This window comes from Excalfactoria chinensis, chromosome 20, assembly GCF_039878825.1.
Source record: "Excalfactoria chinensis isolate bCotChi1 chromosome 20, bCotChi1.hap2, whole genome shotgun sequence".
NCBI classification, from domain to species: domain Eukaryota; kingdom Metazoa; phylum Chordata; class Aves; order Galliformes; family Phasianidae; genus Excalfactoria; species Excalfactoria chinensis.
Genome location: NC_092844.1, coordinates 3,161,540 through 3,174,842, shown reverse-complemented (window position 1 = coordinate 3,174,842; position 13,303 = coordinate 3,161,540). Strand labels below are relative to the sequence as shown.

At 44.6% G+C, this 13,303-nt stretch overlaps 2 protein-coding genes across 12 annotated transcripts in view; both read left to right on the top strand.

The window, feature by feature from the left end:
• UBE4B (ubiquitination factor E4B) overlaps positions 1–5,909 on the top strand; it is a 33,859-nt gene extending 27,950 nt beyond the window's left edge. For both annotated transcript variants that reach the window (XM_072354305.1, XM_072354306.1), the window contains 5 exons: positions 585–719; positions 1,097–1,288; positions 3,369–3,543; positions 4,004–4,150; positions 4,563–5,909. In XM_072354305.1, the coding sequence (XP_072210406.1) occupies positions 585–719; positions 1,097–1,288; positions 3,369–3,543; positions 4,004–4,150; positions 4,563–4,624 (711 nt within the window). In that variant the 3' untranslated portion in view covers positions 4,625–5,909. The remainder of the gene's footprint in view (positions 1–584; positions 720–1,096; positions 1,289–3,368; positions 3,544–4,003; positions 4,151–4,562) is intronic.
• Positions 5,910–7,631: 1,722 nt separating this feature from the next.
• KIF1B (kinesin family member 1B) overlaps positions 7,632–13,303 on the top strand; it is an 80,446-nt gene continuing 74,774 nt past the window's right edge. For all 10 annotated transcript variants that reach the window (XM_072354009.1, XM_072354006.1, XM_072354001.1 and 7 more), the window contains exon 1: positions 7,632–7,772. The gene's annotated coding sequence lies outside the window, so the exon portion shown is untranslated. The remainder of the gene's footprint in view (positions 7,773–13,303) is intronic.

Here is a 13,303-nt window from a genome sequence, read left to right as displayed (position 1 = left end):
AAGGTTATTGATTTAAAAGAAAATGCAAAGATCTCGTTTGTTAAGTTTATTCTGGTTTGTTCTTGTGAAGCCTCTGTTCCTGTTGGTGCCTGCTAGTGAGGTAAAGCCATTACTGTAGTGACAAAATGGGCTGCTATGTAACCTGCAGATTGTTCCAGTGTGATGGGTTTACTTACAGTGGTACACAAACTAGGAAGAACTTAATTGATTCAGATTTCAAGCTGCTCTTCAAGTATTGGCATTTGGATGGAAAGGAATCATAACCTGGTTTTGTAGTTGTGAGGAGTCGATCTGGGATGTAAGCAGACTTACAGAGCTTGGGCTTCTGTAATAGCACTGCTATTCATCCTTAGTGTTGCAGAATTCTGAGAATCCTTAGTGCAGCCTTTTCTCCAGTAATAGGTAGGAAAAGTAAGCTGTGTTTCAAGTTCAAAATGTATCACACTGAATTAAATTGCAGTGTGTACTTCTGCCTGCACAGTTTGTGTTGGCAGTGTGGCTATTAAGGTTTTGATTCTTGATTGTTGACGAGGATGGAAATTCTATGAATTTAACCTTGTAACCACTGAATATTTCTTTCCTAGGATCAGCAGCAGGCTCGGCAGTCACAGCTGGCTCAGGATGAGCGTGTTTCTCGTTCATATCTTGCCCTAGCAACAGAAACTGTTGATATGTTCCATATCCTTACCAAGCAGGTTCAAAAGCCTTTTCTCAGACCTGTAAGTCCAACTCAGATTTAACTTAGTTCCTAGCTTCTCTAACAGCTTTTCTCTTGGGAAATGTCTTGGAAATGTTTGGTGGCCCTTTGTCTCCCTTCTCTTCCTCTTTCTCCAATTCCAGCTCCATTGAAATCTATTTGCTCTTGAAATTACCTATTTATTACTTGAGTCATTGAGGTGGTATGATCCTTATAGGCTAGAGCTGTTTGCATTACTTGTATTTTTAATGGAGAGCGTGCCCAGAGAAAAGGCACTTTGCAATCCTATCAAATGATAGTTATATGGGTTAATAATTCCTGATCTTGCTGCATACAAATGTGATGATAATGTGTTATTACTGCCTTTGTGCTATGGTCTGTTTTACTTTGCTCTTGTAGGAACTTGGACCACGATTGGCTGCTATGTTGAACTTTAACTTACAGCAACTCTGCGGCCCGAAGTGCCGTGACCTAAAAGTTGAAAACCCTGAGAAATATGGGTTTGAACCAAAGAAGCTGTTGGACCAGCTGACAGATATTTATCTACAGCTAGATTGTGCTCGTTTTGCTAAAGCAATTGCTGATGATCAGGTGGGTTCCAAAAAGATAAGGATAAGGGGGTGTGGGTGACAGCATTGGACACAAACAGGGCTTTGCAGAATATTCAAGAAGAGTTTCATTTTACTTGCGTGCTGCTACCCAGTTTCCATCATGTTGGCAATGTATTTTCTTTACAAATCATCTGTGTTTGTATTCTCTCTGCTTTTGGTAGATTGGTGTATTTCCAAAGGGTTTCCAAATAGGTACAGAGCCACAAACTTCCATAGCACTTCACACAGGAAAATTCCTGAGAGCCAGAGCTTTTTTTAACAATCCAAAATTCATTCATAGACTTAAGTTTCCAAACCTTAGACCCACTTCTTATGAAGGGCCACTTAGTTATTTAAGTGGGTGGAGTGACTGCTTTCTCAGTCCTGTCAGTAACAGGAAATGTTGAGGAAACATAGAACTCGTTAGCGGCTACTGCCATTTAAAGTTTAATAAACGGATAGAAAACTAATGGATCGTGGCAGCATCTCTCAAAAGCACTTTGATGGGTCTCCCATTTCAAATCTTAGCACGTATTAGCAGGAACCTGAAAACATTGACGAAGGCCTGGGCTTATTGCCAGAGTTCTGTTCTCTGTGAGCTAGTAAAGAGATTGTGTGGGCACCGTGTGTCCAAAGTAGGGAATGGTATTTCCTGGAGCCAGGTAGCATAGTCTCCTTTCCCAAAGAAAGTGGTAACTCAGTGAGACTTGCAGGTTTCGTTTTGTCATTGAACGCAGCCTTGTGCTGCAGTGTGAATGGCAATGCTTATTAAAAGAACATTGTCTAGACTATTGAAAGGCAATCAAAACATGGCATTGTGAAGGTAAAAGCAAGTGGTGCTGTAGGACATAAGCAGCTTTCAGGATCTCGCCTGTTTTATTTTTTTAGTAATTTAGTTAGATGAAAGCAACGTTTGTTTCAGTCCAAACCACAGGATGTGCAGTTGTTTCTCTGTATTTTGTACTATGTAGCTGTGAAGTTGTGAGCAGCAGGCAGTCCCTGCAGAGTGTTGCATGCTGCACCAGTTGGCAAGCAAGTATTCGGTGCTTGGAGGAGTCGTCTCACTGGTTTGGCAGCAGGGTTGTTTTTCATATCAGGAGGAGCTGGCACTTTTTTTTAAAAATATTGCATTGTGCATTATCAGAGAACTTAAGAGATCACCAGTATGTAACAAACTGCGTGGTGTCACTTAGCTTGTAACTTCGCATCTTTGTTGCTCTGTTCAGTTATACCATGGATGGGCTGTGTAATCACATTTTTAGCTGTTGTTTTCAAGTTGAGGCTTCATTTTTTCCCAAGTGCATGAATGTAAATCAAGGGATACAGAGCCTTTCCCAGTACATGTCAGCTGAGCTGTTTCCTACCACATGGGAGAGAATACCATCCACTGTGACAGACTTAAATGCACTGCTTCTGCTCTGTGTGGCAGACGACTCTAGGGTCTGAATTTGTTTTTGGGAATAATAAACACCGCAGCTTTCAGGTGCATGTGAAACATGTAACCTCGACTCCTCGAATGTTAAATCCTGAAAGCTGTTGCATCTGTCTTTGTTGACTATAGTAATCTCTTAACAGGGATGTTAATGATCCTGAGCATCCCCAAGAGGTGCCGAGAGAGTATTTCTGCTGATGTAAAGAGCATTTTTCTCTGCCTTCATGTACAGTGGTTGGAGAACCAGGGTTTAAAAAAGCTTCTATGTGATATTTTTGGCCAAGACTGGTGAGGTCAAGAATATGGACAAATGTTTCAAGACAGATATTCAATCAAAGGAACAGTGCTAATAATTATAGTCAGCCTCTCTGAATGCCTCAACCATTTTGATTAGTTGGTTTTGTCTTTTACTGTATTTTTTCTGCCAAACTACACTAGTAATGAGCAGCACAAAAGCAGTAGTGTAACCCCAGGTTGATATTTCAGTGCTAGATGAAGTGTTCTGTACATTATGATTTTGTGCCTCACGTAATTTGGGGTTTTATTGATCCTTTCTTCTGAAGTTTTTAAAAAGCATTAAAAGGTCTGTAGAATTTTTGCGGCACATTCGGATACTGCAGCTCAGCAAAGTTTTATGCTTTGCTTGTAGAGGTCCTACAGCAAAGAGCTCTTTGAGGAGGTCATATCAAAGATGAGAAAGGCTGGAATCAAGTCAACCATAGCAATAGAAAAATTCAAACTGCTGGCAGAGAAAGTGGAAGAGATTGTTGCCAAGAATGCCCGTGCAGAAATTGATTACAGCGATGCTCCGGATGAATTCAGAGGCAAGTTGATTCTTCTGAACACTGAATTGTTAGGTCAAGACAGATTTGTTTTGTTATTTTGTTTCTAAGTACAATTATGTATTAGTAGAGACTGTGTTTATGGAGACTTACATCCTTCTCCATCTCAATTAAATTAGCACATTAAGAGAGATAGTGATTTTTTTGTTTTTTTCCCTGGGATTTCATTGTCCAGTCCAAGCCTTGTCTTCACTGCTTGTAATTTAGAACAGTAAAGAAAAAAACAATGGTGAAAGTTGCTAATGCTTAACCTTTGTCCTGTTCTTCCCTTTCTGTGCTGGGACTCAATCCACTGCTCATTTTAACTTGCTGCTGTTTTTACCTGTTTTCTGTATCTTCAGCAGTATAGCTGATTGGAGACTGAGTATCTGACATGTGCAGTAGGTCTCTGTTCAGGTGAACCTTTCATCTGCTGTTTTCAATGTGATGATTGTGTCCTCAGATCCACTCATGGACACTCTGATGACTGATCCTGTGAGGTTGCCGTCTGGAACTATTATGGACAGGTCAATCATCCTGAGGCATCTGTTGAATTCTTCCACTGATCCCTTCAATCGTCAGACACTGACAGAAAATATGCTGGAACCAGGTATCCTTGCTTCTAATTAGTGATGGAGCTGTTGATGTGGGGGAAGGAATGTGTATGTATTTTCTCTTCCATGTAACTTCAGAAGATAGTGCTGAGGCCTCTGTAGAACTAACAGTTCTTTAGTCTTGACTTGCATGGAATATTTAATTCCTTGTTTCTCCTTTTTCTGAAAATAAAACTGAGCCACCCTCAAGTTCATAACTACTGGGCTCATGGATATTGTTATTGATAGGTAAATGGGTAATTCATTTACTTAAAGCTGTGCAGAAAATCTATTGACAGAAGGAAATAGTAGTAGATATTCCTGATTGGGTTTCTAGAAAGCAACTTGCTATTAGTCATGAGAAACAGCGTTATTAAATAATTGAACTACCAAGTTAATTATTTTGTTTTCTCTTCTTTACCTTATTAGTGCCAGAACTTAAAGAGCAAATCCAAGCCTGGATGAGAGACAAGCAGAATGCTGACCATTAAGAGTTCCCTTGCAGTGCACGCCAATACCAGTGGGAAGAGCAGGGCGTGGGCTGCTGGCTGACAGTGGGGCAGTTACACTTGGAAAGCTGCTGATGGGATTAGCACGCCCACTGGCATAACTTGCTGTAGCGGCCAGAAGCATGTGGACGAGAAGAAAAGCAGCTTAAATCTTGTACATATATTTAAGTGATAACGATGGTCAATAACACGGAGGACAAATTAGGAAGTTGCTTATGTTACAAAACTGTCCTTCAGTATGTCACATTTTGGAGTTTTTACAGCTGAATTATTTTAGCAATGATGAATGGATCAGGGCAGCATCCCTTCAACCTTATTTTTTACAGCCGGATATCCGTTAATTTGATTGTGGTTAGAATCTTGGACATTTTGCTGCTAAAATAACTTTTTCCTCTTTTCCCTCCCTTCTTCCAACGACCTGCACTGCTGTCTTTTTTTTTTTTATTAAATGCAGAAAAATAATCCCTGTGAAGAAACAAAATCATTCCCCTGCCCTCAAAAGAATATACTCTGTGCGATAACTGTGCCTGCAACAAAGTGTTAATCTTGGGATCGTATTTTTATATTACGCATATTCGCATCTTTGTTTTTTTTTTCTAATTGGTGTTAGAAGACGTGAGGATCATTTGCAAAAGGCAAAGATTTGACGTGTGAGTTTTAAGTTGTTATCTGAGATGTCCCGCTATGCTGATCAGGATGCTCTGGTATTTTTGAAAGGCCTCCATACTGAGATACATTACAGCAGCTGCCAAGAAAAAGATGCTTGAGAATACGAGGATTTCGGTGACTTTTTCAAGAAAGCAAATCCATTCTTTTAACGCTGCAGATATAATATACGCTAAGTGACAGTTCTGAGCCGTTAGAGCTTGTCTGCAGAGAGCAGATCCTTTTATTCTGAGGCTGCATCTTGGGGGCAGGGGTCATTTTTTATGTTGCTTACCAGTTTGTATCCATGGCTTGGCCTTACCAAAGCAAAAAGGGTGCAGGAAATGTAGAATTATGTTTTTCTTTCTTTCTTTCTTTCTTCTTCTTCTTCTTCTTTTTTTTTTTTTAAGAAAAGAGATGAAAAACATTCACAAACATTTTTGTATTACTGCCCCCTGCTTACGATACTTGAATTTCCTTTTTAAAAAGGATTTGAAACCACAGTGTTTTAAAATTAAGTCTGTAAAGAAAAGGTTGTTTTTTTCTTTTATTTGTTTTTCGCTGTGTCCTCTGTTCAGTTCCTGACTCTTGAACTACAATAAATGATGATACACACTCGCACAAAGTGTTTCCTGTCTCCATCATTCCTTTGAGTTGGTGAGAGCAGCAGAAGTACAGATGTGTGGGTGGCTCTACTCATGCTTACTGATTGAGATTGGTTGGGTTGCGTATATCCCATATATATATATATATATATATATATATATATATACACACACATACATATATATATAGAAAAATCATTAAAAATAATAATAATATATATATACATATATATATAGATATATATTATTTTTAATGATTTTTCTTTTGCCTGAAAAGAGACTCATGAACGTTCAGTAAGAGATTAGCTCTGCAGGTAAAGTTTTTTAACCTACTAAACTGAAGTGTGTTCCAGATAAAAGGAATTCAGGATGTTTCTCTTTCTACAAAGGGAAGAAATAGAAGTATTTACATATGGCATAGGATGTGTTATTCAAGGCAGCGTCCTTCAGAATCTGAGTTGATGGTTGTTCTGCTATCGTAACAGATCCTGACCTGAGGAGTATAAATAGCACAGTGCCTCATTTGGCTGCTTCTGAGTTGCTAACTTTGAGATACATTTATAGTATTTATATCACTGATACAAAATGTATCCGTGTAGATGTTACTGAAGAGGTTAAGGTTAACATTAGCTCAAACTTCACTGGGAGAACTCACATTTTATCAATTCCCTCCTTCAGTTATTACAGTACTGAGACTTAATATAGAGATTACTGACAATGCCCAAGATGAGGTGATTGGTTTTCACATCTACCTGAGTAACTCTGAGCTCATCACACCAAGAGCTTATAAAAACCCTTTTTTGGGTGGAATACAGTTACAAATTGGCACCACTTGCCTCCGCTTTGCCCTCAGGATCCGCGGTTGGAGGAATTGCCGGGCTGAGCTCTGGAGCTGACAGGGATACAATGCAGCGCAATTGGTTCTCGTGTCACAACTTACACTGAGGTAATGGCGACGTTTACATCTGAGTCAGCTGTTCGCTCCTGGCAGCGAGGACAGACCGAGGCTGTAATAGCGGGATGTGAGAATATTACGGCTTAATTTAACCACTTGCGTTAAAGAAACAAAAAAAAGAGCGATGTACAGGGAAAAAAAAAATCAGAAAATGTTATCATGGTGGAAATGCGAAACCCCGCCCGGGGTTGGCGGGCTGCCCTGAGGCCTCGCCCGGGGGCGGCGCGCGGCCCCTCACGGCGGGCTCTGCCTCAGCGGCGGGAGCGCGCACGGCGGGCGGGGCGGGACGCGCCCTCACAGCGCTCCTTAGGGATTAAAGGGGGGCGGAGGCGGGATGGTGCCGAGCTGTGATTGGAGCCGCGGAGGAGGACTCGACCCCGGCCGTACCGAGGCTCGCGGAGTGATTGACTCGGAGGGGCGGAGCCTTTCATTGAAGATGGGTATTCCTGAGATGCGATTGGCTAGTGGCTGTGTCAGGATGATGATTGATCGCTAGAGGGGCGGGCAGGAGCTCCTTCTGCTCGTGGCGATTGGTCAACAGGAGGGCAGCGGGGGCAGCGGAGAGCGACTATTGGCTGGGAGGACGTTTCGCCCTCCTCTTCGGAGGCGGGGCCGTGTGCAGAGAGCGGCGATTCTGTCAGTGTGGGAGCGGCGCGGTCGGGATCAGACCGCTGTGCCGCTTGTCCCCGCCGCGGCCTTTTTCTCCTCCCTCCCGTCTGTCCCCTCCCTCTTTCCCTTCTCCTTTCTCGCTGTCTTCTCGCTCTCTCCTGGCGGCGGGCGGGCCTCTCGGCGGAGGCGGCGAAGTGTGATGGGGGAGGCCGCTTTCTTGCCTTTCCCCCGCCCCGCGCTGCGCTCCTTCGCCGGCCGCAGCCGCTGACAGCGCCGGCGGCCCCGCACCGCCCTCGGAGCCCCGCGGCCTGCCCAGGTGAGGGCCGCTCGGCGTCGAGGGAGCGCGGCCCGATGGCTGCGGGGGTGGGGGGGGACGGCGGGCGGGGAAGGGCGCCGTGCCGGGTGCCGTAATGCGGAGGGGAGGCCGCTTGTTTACGCGCTGCCCAGCGGGGGGAGTGGGGGCAGCGCGGGTGGGCTGCGGCTCGAGAAGAGGGGCGGGCGCGGAGCCCGGAGCTGTCGGGGCAGCGCCGCAAGGCCCCGCCTCGGTCCGGCCTCGCCTGTGTTTTATGCGGGCGGTCCGTCCCGGCTACGCTTCCGTCCCCGGCGGTGCGGCCTTTTCCACGCCCGTATCGCGGCCGCGGGTGTCGCCGCGGTTCGCCGTCTTTGGGGCGAGCGTCGCTACTCGGGATGCGGGCGCGGCCCTCCTTCCACCCCTGCGGGGTGTGAGCAGCCGGACGGATGGATGCTGGGATGGATGCATGGATGGATGGCGCTTCCGAGGCGCCCGCCTTGTGTCTGAGCAGCGGCAGGTAGCGGGCTCTGCCCCTGGCTGCAGCGCGGCGCGGATCGAGGCAGCCATGTTGGGATGGGGAGCTGCCGGGCTCAGAGGCGAGGCGGAGTGCCGGGCCTGGCAGCTCGGCTTCGAGGGCAGAGCTGAGGGATGCAGCGGATGGCGACATTCGCTGGGAGCTGATGGCGGCTTTCCGGCTGCGCTTTGAATGGCAGAATCAAGCGCCGAAATACATCTGTTTGTTTATTTGTTTATTTACAGAGTGTTCTTCTCGTTTCCATCTCCTCAACTGGTTTTTGTCATTGTACAGCCCCAGTACGTTGGTAAATACTCACATGTTTATACCATCTGACTCAGGGCACTGCCAGATTCTACACCTCTTTTATCTGGCATTGCTGCTCAATAGTGAAGTCCCAGAGCAGCAGTTTGTGCTGTGTGAGTTCAGCTGATATGTCAGGCCATCAGCACTACCCGATCCTCAGAGGGGGACCTAAATTTGGATCCCCGACCCCCCCCTGTTGACAACCATTCCCCTGCTGCTCTGAACAGCTGTTTTGCTCACTTTCCACATATTAATCTGTGGACCTGTGCCTTTCCCTTCTTTAAGTTACACACATAGGAAGCAATTGTTTTGTTTAAAAGTTGGCACATTCCTTGGTAGGCATCTCGTTGTTTCTTGTCTGGATGGGACCCAGTGGTTGACTGTTGAATAAAAGCAATACTTCTTCCCTTGTGTGTTTGAACCTTGTTTTCATAACCGCTTTGGATTGATTGCAAACATACTTGAAGATGTAATTAAAATCTTGACTCTCTAAGCCCATTTTGCTTGTAACAATCTCAGAAAAGGACAATACGTTCTGAATTGATTTATCAGAACTTCAGAATGAGTCCAAGGCTCCAGATTCCAAAGAACAGCTTGTTAATGCGTTTGGGTGGAGGCCCAAGTGTAGTTGCAGGTGCTTTGAGATCATAAGTGGTGATTGACCAACGTGGTTGTGTTTGGCAGCATGAATAGCAGAAAACAGACAAGGGATCCAGATGATTTGTTTAATGATATGTTTTAATAATAAAACCTCGGTGCGTGACTTGGGTGGTGGATATCATTTAGTAATAGTCTGGTGTAAAATTAATATGTAGGCTTTGCTTTTGTGCTGACAGAGCTCACCAAATGCGTGGGTGCTGCCGGTGGGGTATTGCATCAAGCACTCATACGGCTCCTTTCTTGATCCTCAGTTGGATTCATACAGAGCAAATGCTGAAAGCTACACAACTGGTAGATCCTTTTCAAGATGCAGAGTGATTCATTCTGCCATGAACGGCGGCCTTCGAAGCCTGGAAGGAATGTATGCAAGACAACTTCATTTTCTTAAGGCTGTTCTTCTAAGTCTGACCCACGGGCTGTGTTACACATCTTCACTTACTGCTGAAGTTGTACCTCCTCTTACTGCTCTTAGGCAGTGTTCTGTAGTGCTCTGTAGTACTTGGTGGTACTTCTGGGAAATGGGAGCCTTGAAAATCCAGTTGCAGCTTCTTTCTAGCTCCTGCGATGCTGCACAGCGTGGTCTTGTTTTGCCTTGTGCAATTCTGTCTGGTGAAGGCCCTTATAAAATACAATGAACAGTTAGGAAACTTGAAAAGAAAAAGAAATAGGATTTATGAGTAGCCTGGAAAAATACATGGTCTTGAGGCCAGTTGTCTTATTAGTCGAATCTAAACCTTGCATAGTGGGATATTCTTGTGAGCATCAGAAATCTATGGGCATCTGCAGGAAGGCATTTTGCTTCAGCTGCGAGAAGGGGTAGAACTGTGAGAAGATGTGAATATGGTGTCGTTTTAGAGGGTCGGTATCTTCAGAAGTCTGTTTTGTGAGCTGCTCTGTACTTCACAGCTGTCATTTAGCCGGTGTGTGTGGAGCTGTTGGTGATGCCCTTCTCATGTTCTCTTGTAGTGAAGATGGTGTTTACTCGTGGAATTAGTTCCCCATATTTTCGGTGTGCGGTTTGTTGGGAGCGCTGATTTTTGTGGGTTGAAGTGACACCACAGTCAGGGTGCTTAAGGCACTCTGGGAGGATGTTTTGCTTCCACAATCAGCGTGTTGTTCTCCAGCTGCTGTTTGGCAGGAGTGGGGATGGAGCCTGGGGAAAGCACTGCTGGTGGTGAGGCCGTTCCTGCTGGTGACCTGTGCTGCTCTGGCACTGCATTCCCATGCCTCTCACTCAGCCTGTGCTGAAGAATCCTGTTCTGATGCCGTCCCTGACTGTTCTGTGACTGCTTCTGGTTGCCTGAAGGGTTAAAAAAAGAAACACAGTAGAAGGAAGATGCTTTTGACTCAGTATTGTACAGATCTAGCCTAATGTATATATGTTTTAAGCTCCTTTTCTGTTGTTTGTTGGGTATTTTTGAAGATGTGGCAGGAGAGGAGAGGTCCAAGATGGCTATTGTGCAAGACAAAGGATTTGCAGAGAAAACCTCCAGGTCAGTCAGCTGCTTATCATGCAGCAGGATGCGTTCCTGGAGCTGCAGTTTCCCTCTGCTGCCAGGCGCTTTGGAAAGCAGTTCTGGCAGTTAATGCTGTTGGAGGTAACTAGCATTACATGGCCTTGTATTACCAGGAGCTTTGTTTTCCATAACGTGTTCTGCTGTATGTAAGAATAAAGTGCCCAACTGCATCTATTCATTTTGTAGAGGATACATTTTTTTACTTGTCCCTTGATTGTCATTTGGAAATAGCAGTTTGTGTGAGATGAGAGCTTTGCTCGCTCCTCGTTTCTTTGCAGGGCCTCCCCATGGCATTGTGTTGCTCTCTCAGCTCCCTTGGCCGGTTGTTATGGGTTAGAGCTGGATGGTGCCCTGTGAGATGGGTTATAGGATAGCATTTAAATAGCAGATACAGCTATGCCTTCCACTAAGATATTTTTATATGCTATCTTATTTACAACCTTAGTTCTTCCTTTTGCTGAGCAGTTAAATCGATGATGTCTCTAAGGTATCTCTGATGGATACAGCTCCTCTGAATCCCCAGTTCCCATTCCTGCTTTAGCCAAGTGCATCTCACAGACCAGGCATTTACCAGGAGCACTTTCTGTTGTGTTTGGTTGTGTTTTCTCTTTAAAAAGCAGCTGCTTGCAGCTCTTAGTCCAGCAGAGCTGAGCTGTGGTTCTGAGGTGCACACAACTGCTTGAAAAGCAGGTGATTCTTCCACTCCATCATGTTTCCCAGCTTCCTGTGTGTGCTGGTTATCTGTAGGGATAGAAGCAGCACCAGAGAGCTGTTTCTGTCAAAGAGTAACATAAAGAACTTTGGATGTGGGACTTTTCAGTATGAAGGGAAAATCCTTAAATTTCATAAATGCTGTTATAAGAACACATTGTATTGGTTACACATCTCTTCATTATTGCCCTTACTTCCATTTATTGGTTCTCCTCATGGTTTTCATGTTACTATTGCTAGGTGGGGCAAAGGAAGATGAGAACCATCCACCCAGCCCACGTTGGGTGGTGTTTCCATAATCAAAGCCCTGAGAAATCAGTCAGCAGTTTTGTTGTCCCATGGTGTACCACACCCTATGGAAACTCTGCAGCCTCTTTTACTTCTGTAGCCTGGTGAAGAAAACTCCTGAGCCTAAAGTTGTTTGAGACTCTGCATTTGATAGGATTCTTGAGTTGTGTTTTGGAAGCAGAGTGTTGAGTTGGCCATGTGTGGCAACGTTCCTGTGCTCTAGCAGCAATTCTCAGGGTCAGTTGAGTAATGCCACCAGGCTGTATCCAGATTAGTCTGTCGCTTAGCTCTCCTGAGGGCACAGGTACTTACATGGGGTCGTATTAGGAAGGGAAAGCATCATTTCCACTTGGGAGATAATCAGGAGAAGGTGATAATGAAGGTGTAAACTTGACGCACACACACTTTGTAATACTTAACCTCTGTGAAACACCCACAGAATCTCCTTTAAACTTTGCAAATCATGCAATTCATTCCCATTACTTCTTTGCTGTAGTCTGTGTTTTAAGTCTGTAGTGCAACTTCTTCATCTGTTGCTAATGCAGAACTGTAATAACTGACTGTGTCTGCCTTGGAAGTACTCATTGTACCACTTTGCTGTATCACTGTGGTATCATTGAAAGTCTCTTGGCTTGCTCCTACAGGTATTCCAAACCTTGTAATCTGCTCAGAGACCACTGGTACCTGCTGGAATAACCAATGCTTTCTTCTGCTGCTTTTGCTTGGTGGAGTAATTTAATTTCCATCTTCACCATGTGATGACATTAATGAAGTAATGCAGTTTTATTAAAATCTTGTCCTGTGTGAAGATGTCATCGCTTGAATTGAGCACTTGCCTACCAGCTGGAGAACTACAGAGCTGAAAAGCTTCTGCTTTTGATCTGCTGCTATGCTTTGTGATCTTGCAGCGTTGTGATTACATGACATGGATGTTTCTTTGGATGCGTGGAGTAAGCAAGCCATGAAACAAGCTTTCAAGCTTTCAGGGCATTGGATACTGACTAGTGCGGAGTAGAGTTCTGTCTGTGTTAACTCACATTCAAGGTAGGGATGGTGTGAGTATGACCAGGTTCGCTGATCCCTCAATCCTTTCTTCAGCAGTGGAAGATCTTTAGAATATATGGGTAAACCAACTGTATCATTGTGCCTTCTCAGTGTAGCCTTCCAGGTTCCAGGCTGCGGCATGGAGACTTTCCTAGCCACAGTGGTGGCTTTGTTTTTAACTAGACCTTGATGACTTTTTGAAACCTATCTTCCTGGTTCTTGAGCCTTAAACTTCAATACTCACAGTACCATGTGGTGTTATGTCAGACTTCTTAATGGTAGACCGCACGGGGAAACTTTCTTCTAATGGGAAGCGTTGTTTGGGTGCAAGTGCAATTGAACCAAGCGTTATTATCTCTACACTGCAGTACTGTATCAGAGGGATGTGCCTTGAGGTTGGGGTTGTGGGTATGATGAATAGTTTGCTACCTGCTGAAGTGCTTCATCACTGAGATGTGGCAGGTAGCATTTGAACAAGTGCTTTGATAGTAAATGAAGATGAACTCAATAGTGAC